The sequence below is a fragment of the Grammomys surdaster genome, unplaced genomic scaffold, assembly GCF_004785775.1.
Source record: "Grammomys surdaster isolate TR1022 unplaced genomic scaffold, NIH_TR_1.0 166, whole genome shotgun sequence".
NCBI classification, from domain to species: domain Eukaryota; kingdom Metazoa; phylum Chordata; class Mammalia; order Rodentia; family Muridae; genus Grammomys; species Grammomys surdaster.
Window position 1 is genome coordinate 6,628,888 of NW_021604614.1, and position 8,136 is coordinate 6,637,023.

The 8,136-nt window shown below is 46.1% G+C and overlaps 1 protein-coding gene across 1 annotated transcript; it reads left to right on the forward strand.

The window, feature by feature from the left end:
* The first annotated feature begins 573 nt into the window (after positions 1–573).
* Sbds (SBDS ribosome maturation factor) lies at positions 574–7,627 on the forward strand. Its single transcript, XM_028766002.1, has 5 exons — positions 574–888; positions 1,866–1,995; positions 3,403–3,603; positions 5,269–5,433; positions 6,888–7,627. Exons 1-5 carry the CDS (start codon positions 761–763, stop codon positions 7,014–7,016), a joined length of 753 nt encoding a protein of 250 aa, XP_028621835.1. The 5' UTR covers positions 574–760; the 3' UTR covers positions 7,017–7,627.
* The last annotated feature ends 509 nt before the right edge of the window (positions 7,628–8,136 follow it).

The window sequence follows — 8,136 nt, forward strand, 5'->3', positions numbered from 1 at the left end:
TGTTTAGGTTAGGAAAGTAGAATGTTACGTGCACATTAGACCGGTGTCTGCTAACGGAATACACACTTAAGAATTTAAGAATAAAACCATATGATGATTTGTTTTGAAGACGATGATGAAAAAGGCTCTCAAGCAATCCAGACTGGCCTCAGACTTCTTGTATTAGTGAAGATGGCCTTGAACTCTAGATATCCTGTCTATACCTGCCAAATTCTGGTGTTACAGGCGATGGCCATCCGACAGGGTAATTTGCTGTAAAATAATACAATTAAGAGGGAGGAAAGAATAAGAATGGAAACAGGTTGGTAATTACTGAAGCAAAATGGAAGCTCCTTACACTTTTTTACCTCCTTTTTTGCCTCTTAAATTCTCCTTAAAAAGTTTAAAATGAGTGCAGTCTCTGAACTCTGCAGAACTATTCAACCAGAACACCATGTTTCCACCGGGACAACAAACATCACTCACCAGCCGATGGGCATAACTGGCGCTTGTAAATGACGTCACCACCGAACGGACCGCCTTCCTTTGAGGGCGGAGCTAGAGGACATAAAGTCATCGCGCAGGCGTAGTTGCTTTCTTCTGCCGGCTAGTGCGCCACTCGACGCATGCGCAGTAGCGCAGTCGAGTGCGTAGTGGCTACTGCCGGTGTAGGTCCCGGAAGAGACGCGCACTCCTTGGGCGTTAAGGGTTCGCGTGCCGTAGGGTCGTTTCAGCCGAGCACTTAGAGTCCCCGCGAGCTCGAGATCTGTGAGCAGCCACCATGTCGATCTTTACCCCCACCAACCAGATCCGACTGACCAATGTGGCCGTGGTGCGGATGAAGCGGGGAGGGAAGCGCTTCGAAATCGCCTGCTATAAAAACAAGGTCGTCGGCTGGCGGAGTGGCGTGTGAGTGATCCTGTGCCCAGAGTTCAGCGGACGGGCCACCCCGAGGCATGGCCTCCCTAACCCCGGCTCTTGAGAGTCACGGGTCCCTCTCAGGCCTGGTTTGCCTGGTTCGGATTGGGTTCTAGTTTGGGATTTTGTTGGTGTCGTAAAAACTGCCAATTACAAACTCTGTCAGAGCCGGGTGGAACTGATGGCCTAGGCCTGTAATCCCAGCGCTCCAGAGACTGAGGCAGGAGGATTGCTGCGAGTTCCGGGCCAGCCTGAAACGTGTGTGTGCGTGCGCGTGTGTGAGTGTCACCCTGTCCTAATAAAACAAAGCTGCAGTCAAGAGGACTCGAAATTGCAGAGGCCTCTTGGATTAATGATTAAGACAGGAATCCAGTACTCCAAATGCTATCACAAAGAAAAGAAACATTGTTGCCGTTTTCCAGGGATAATAATCGGGAAGCTAATCCTACACCTGCAAATACTGAAACTAGTACAGCAAATGTCTCACACACCTCAGAATCCCCAGTTTCCCAAAGTGCGTAGAGACTTCGCTACTGCCATCTAGGGACAGATATTCCAGGATGGACGCACCACTCCCCACCACACCCTGAGTTTCCTTACATAAAACAATGACGTGTTTTTTTTCCCTCCGTGGTGAAGTGGACAGATACTGTCTTGAGTTTTCGATTGGTCCTGCGCAGGTAGTCACAAGGGAGAGAGACTAAATAGTGTGTGTGTGTGTGTGTGTGTGTGTGTGTGTGTGTGATTTCTCCTTTTTTCCTTTAGGGTTTTTTTGGCTGTTGTTGAGGCTAGCCTTAAACTCCCTTATTTCCCTGCCTCTACCTCCTAAATGATGGATTACGGGTGTGCACATCACACCCAGCTCGCAGCACTGGCCGTTTATGTTGTTGGCATCTTGTGTTTAAATGTGAGTGGATTTTCAGCTGTCCAGTGGATTCACGTAGGACTTTCTCTCCTGCCCTTTCAAGGGAAAAAGACCTTGATGAAGTTCTGCAGACCCATTCAGTGTTTGTAAATGTTTCCAAAGGTCAGGTTGCCAAGAAGGAAGACCTCCTCAGTGCATTTGGGACAGATGACCAGACTGAAATCTGCAAGCAGGTAGGTCCTGCCAGGTGCAACATAACAAATTCTCATGATGACAGGCAACATCAGGACCACTGTGTTTTGTTGTTGTGGGGTTTTTTTTGAGACAGAGTCTCACTATGTAGCCCAAGCTGACATCAAACTCAGTGGCTAGCCATGCTGCTATGGAACTTCTGCTTCCCCAGCATCATGCCACCTCACCCACATCCATTATAACTTGCAGTGATTAAGACTCCAGATACTATCAGAAAGAAAAAGAAACTTACTATGGTCATTTTTCTGGAATAAGAATTGGGAAGCTAATCCTGCAAAGACTGAAATGAGCCTGCAGATGACACACACTTCCCTGAGAATCCCCACTTTTCATCTAGGGACAGATATTCTAGGATAGAAGTTTTTAGCACCGCTCCCACCACACCCTGAGTCTCCTTACATAAAACAGTGTTGTGGGGTTTTTTTGGTTCCTCCCCCCTCTGCTCTAAGATTAAGTGGGAGATATGGGGGCGGGGAGAAGACACACACATCAGACAGTATATCACTATGTAGCTCTGGCTGGCCCAAAACTCACTGTGTAGACCAAGCTGGCCTTGAACTCACAAAGATCCACTTGCCTCTGCCTCCTGAGTTCTGTAGTTAAAGACGCATACCACCATGCCCAACTTTTTTTTATTTTATATGTATGCACAGGTATGCAAATTGGTTCAAGGTGCCTGAGAGACTAGAAAATGACCACAACACTAAAACCGATTTCCCCTGGACCCAGAGTTAGAAGCATTTGTTAGCTCCGTGTTCTGGGTGCTGGGAATTGAACTCCAGTCCTCAGGAAGTACAGCAAGCTCCCTTTGCCACTATGCCTTCTCTCCAGTCCCAAGTGCTGGGATAAAAATTGTATACCACCACATATGCTTATGGAGTTTTTAGTTTTGTTGTTTTGGTTTTTTTTTTGGGCCGGGTAGGGGGGGTGTTCTGTGGTGGTTCTGAGAATCGAACCCAGGGCCTTTAGTATGCTAGGTATTCGCTAACACTAATCTTCCTGTTGTTGCCACCCTTTAACACAGTCCCTCATGTGGTGGTGTGACCCCCCAACCATAAAATTATGTTGTTGCTACTTCATAACTGTAATTGTGCTACTGTTAGGAATGGTAATATAAATATTTGATATGTGGGATATCTGATATGTACCTCCCAAAGGGGTCATGACCCTGAGGGCTGAGGACTGCTGCTCTAAATGGACTTTCTCCCTGGCCCTTAGTAAACGGGCTCACCTAACTCCTTATAATCCAGTGCTGGGTTTAGGCAGCATGTGGTTCAGCAGCAGCTACAGTGGGTGATACTTCCTTTCCTCCCTGCTAACTAATTCTATTCAGTAGAGAGAGATAACTAGAACTGATGAGGGCTTTCTGTGTGTTCTGCCATCTTTAGATTTTGACTAAAGGAGAAGTTCAAGTGTCAGATAAAGAACGGCACACACAGCTGGAACAGATGTTTAGGGACATTGCCACCATTGTGGCAGACAAGTGTGTGAACCCGGAAACAAAGAGACCCTACACCGTTATCCTCATCGAGAGAGCCATGAAGGACATCCACTACTCCGTCAAACCCAACAAAAGCACAAAACAGCAGGTAGGGTTCCTTGTTGTCTTCAGAACCTAGGGCCATGGAAATATCTGACGCTCCGGCCTTCCCGTCTCCGGTGCTGGGATCAGAAGCACACACTCATAGTCTGCCTGGCTGTGCTGGTGGTTAGTAGCAGGGACTTGAACATTCTGGGCAAGCACTGTCCCAGCTGAGCCACACTCTTTAGCTGCTGCCCCTCCGTATGATGGGACACAAACACACGCAGAACTCTTACTTCCTGTCCAGCTCAAACCTTTAAAGACAAAGCTTGGACTTTGAGTCACATGAACACTTTCCCTATTTCTGTTTATGAACATATTTCATACAGCTCAACTACATGCCTGGATTTCAAACACTTGCAAGGCTGAGACCCTGTCTCAGAAAACAAAGTCACTGTTTTTTTGTTTGTTTGGTTGGTTAGGTTTTTTTTTTTTTTTACAATATTCAGCTCTATAGTACTCACAGAGCTTACAACCTTTTCAAGTTGTAATGCTGGTACCTTCATCATGAGGGAGATGGAGGCAAAATGTCATCCTTCACTACATAATGAGTTTGAGGCAAGCGTGAACTGCATGAGAAACTTTATCTTAAAGGCCTGGGGAGATGGTTCAGGACATAAGAGCACTTTTTACACAAGAATGCAGACCTAAATTTGGATATCCAGAACCTCAATAAGAATCCGAATTGGATCCTTTGCTTCTGCACCCGTAACCCCAGTAATGCTTCCTGCGGGTCAGTGCCTGAGGTGCCAACACAAAGGCCTGTCAGAATTTAAATGTGTATTGGCAGTTACATCTAAACTCAGAAGCTCTCAAATCGTTAGGCATCCTGACACGCTGAATGGCTATTTATTAGGCTTTCAAGGAAGCCACTGAGTCTGTCTTATCTACCCAGTGACGGTTTCTAGGCAGAGGTGTACACACAGTGGGAAGGTCATTGCTGGACGACTTGTGGGATGCTCGGGTCCATTTTCCCAAGGAACATGCCTCTGGTCTCCCCACTGTTCTAGAATTACTGTGAGCTCAGCTATGGGCTCCGGTCCTCCAAGTTCATGGCTTAAAACTTGGTGAGGCCAACAAAAAGACATTTTGTCTGTTCTAGAGAAGATCACTTACGTTTGCAAAGATACATAATTCCCACCTCACACATTTTCTGGCTTTTGGAGCGCTAAGCCCGAGTCCTCATGCATGCTAGGTAAGTGCTTTACCACTGAACTGATTCCCAGCCTTTGACAGTGCTTTCTTCCAAAGCAAAAAAAAAAAAAAAAAAAAAAAAAAATTTTTTTTTTTTTTTTTTTTTTTTAAAAAAAAAACACTATCTCATTTTTCTGTTTTTTTTTTTAAAGACTTATTTATTTTTTATGTATATGAGTATACCATTGCTCTCTTCAGACACACCAGAAGAGGGCACCAGATCCCATTACAGATGGCTATGGGCCACTATGTGGTTGCTGGGAATTGAACTCGGGACCGCTGGAAGAGCAGTCGGTGCTCTTAACAGCTTGAGCCATCCCTCCAGCTCCATATCTCATTTTTCTAGGATTGCTTGTATCTTGGCCATGAAGCCATTGGCATACGGCAGCTATGTGGAAACTGCTTTGTTCGTGTGGGACATGTGAGTGAGTGCAGCACAAAATCTACATAACAAGCGCTCCTCGTTATGTCTTGAAAGGCTCTGGAAGTGATAAAGCAGCTGAAAGAGAAGATGAAGATAGAGCGGGCGCACATGCGACTGCGCTTTATCCTGCCGGTGAACGAAGGGAAGAAGCTGAAGGAAAAGCTAAAGCCTCTGATGAAGGTCGTGGAGAGCGAGGACTACAGCCAGCAGCTGGAGATCGTAAGATGATGGGGGTGGGGATCCCGGGATTATGACTTTCACACATTATTCTTGGCTTCCTTCTACCAGCGTAGCCTCGTTCCTGATCATAAATGCTGTGTTCATTAAATTTGCATAGCTGTGACCCAAACACTTGAGAGAACAGATTAAAGAAGTAAGGTTTATTTTGGCTCAGTCTGAGAGGGTTCAGTCCACGACTGCTTGGCCCTTGTGCACTTGGGCAGGACAGGAAGGAGAGGAGACAGGGGAACTGAGGAGCAGGTGTAGCCTACAGACCGGCCCCTGAGATCCATCCACTGCCTCCATGGACAGCTCAGCCACCAACATTCCCAGAAGGGGCAAAATAGCACCAGCAGCCAGAGATAAAACTAAGAACACGTGAGTCTGCTAGGGACATTTCACATTTAAACCATGGAATGATATTTACAAGGTGTGGCTAGGCTAACATGTCCAGGTATAAATAGGATAGTGCATTAAGCAGTCACATGGTTTTCTTATTTGCCTCTTTGTCAAAGCATTCATAAGAGAATTGTGTTGGCCATATTCATTTTCTTCAAAATAATAGGATATATTTGACACTGACTCTTCTTTTAAGGGGTAACTAAGAGTGAAAGTGGAGCCAGGTATGCACACCTGTCACCCCAGCACTGCAGAGGGAGAGGCAGAAGGATCGTGAGTTCAGGTCCAGAGTCAATTTGAGACTAGCAGTTACCAGCTTTCTTTTTTACCAGAACGCATTAGCAGTGGAAGGATCTGATGCTGGGGGTGACTACTCTAGACAGAAACAGCTTGCCCACACTGTAAATATCTGCACTTTGCAGAACCTACCATGGCTTCTCAGTATGTCTCTCCAGTCTGTTTCACGGGTGGTGGTGACTGTAAGGTAACCTATAAAACTAATGCTAGATTTCATCCTGGAGAGGACCATAGTTTGCTACAGCCCCTATATATATATACACACACACACACACACACAGAATCTGGATGTCTTAGGAAGGAGTAAGGTGCTAGGGATTGAACCCAGGGTCTTTTTTTTTTTTTTTAATTTATTTAATGTATATGAGTACACCGTGGCTCTCTTCAGACACACCAGAAGAGGGCATCCGATCCCATTACAGATGGTTGTGAGCCACTATGTGGTTGCTGGGAATTGAACTCAGGACCTCTGGAAGAGCAGACAGTGCTCTTAACCACTGATCCATCTCTCCAGCCCCTGAACTCAGGGTCTTAATGCTAAGCAATGCTGGTTCTCCCTGTGAGCTGCAGCACTGGCCAGGCGAGTCTCAGGGGTAAGTGCCTTTTCCAAAGTCCAACAGTAGATCCTTAGCATGAAGACTGCGCTCCAGAGCCAGTCTGCTGCCCTGGCCTCCACCATGGGAGCAGCACCTAGTACACAGCCAGAGGTCTGCCCTGAACTTTAAGACTTGATTTATTCTGTGTGTTACTCATTCCAGGTATGCCTCATCGACCCAGGCTGCTTCAGGGAAGTTGATGAGCTAATAAAAAAGGAAACCAAAGGCAAGGGTTCTCTGGAAGTGCTCAGTCTGAAGGACGTGGAGGAAGGAGATGAGAAGTTTGAATGACACCGCCCAGCTTCTCAGCTGCAGCACGACCGCGGACACTTGTTCCTGACAGCAGCAGGAGCAGCTCTTTTCTGTGACCTGCCAAGAGCCCTGCTCAAGTGATGTGCCACTTTCCATCTTGTGTTAAAACATTTGCCCAGGTACCTGGGTATTTTTGTTGTCAGCTGGGGTTTCCAGCAAAAATGAAAAATAACGCAAAATACAGAGTCCAGACCGCTCTTCACTGCTGTGTATGCCTTTCTAGTTCCAAAGGGAAGACCAGAGACAGCGTTGGTGGATAAGAAGGTAGGGTCAGTCCATGACAGATCATTGGAGAGGGGTCTGTAACAAAGGGGGGACGCTTGCTGGGAAGGAAGAGGTGGTGTTTCTGCATAATGAAGTCCAGGTCTGGGGTGTGAGCATGGAGAAAACCTGGTTCCCTACCAATGGATATATAATGACTAGGGAGAGGTTGAATTTTTAATTTTCAACAAACATGATACCACAACTGACTTAGTTAGATTATTCTTGGGAAAATATATAAAGTCATTTAATACTAATTCTTAAAGGTTTATAATTATATGTTAGAATAGTTACAATTATATGTAATCAATAAAACTTATTTTTATTAAGCTCTGGCTTGCATTTCTAGACAGCTTCCTTTTTTGCTCTGGTTTTGTATTTCGTACTTTTCTCACTGCTGTGATGAAATGCCTGAGAAAAACATCTTAAGGTAAGGTTTTACCTCAGCTCACAGTGTGAGAGGTCACAGCAGAGACATGGCAGCAGGATGGCAAGGCAGCATGGCCAGCTGCCTCGCCATCAGGAAGCAGAGAAGAGCGCAGATGCCTCTCTTCCTTTCTATTTTATCAGGACCCCAGCCCAGACAGAAAACCCAATCTAGAGACTCTCACAGATGTGACCAGAGGTCTGTTCCCACTGTGATTTTTGCATCCTGTCCAGATGGTGGTACTAACCATCAAAAACTGAGATGGGCGCGGGGAGTTACAGGTTTGGTTTGTGATTTGAGGGTCTTAGTCAAAGACCTTTAATCCCAGCACTGGAGCAGACAGATCTAAGGCCAGCCTAGTTTCCAGCATGCTCCAGGACAGCCAAGAGCTGGAGTTATAGCTGTGAGCCC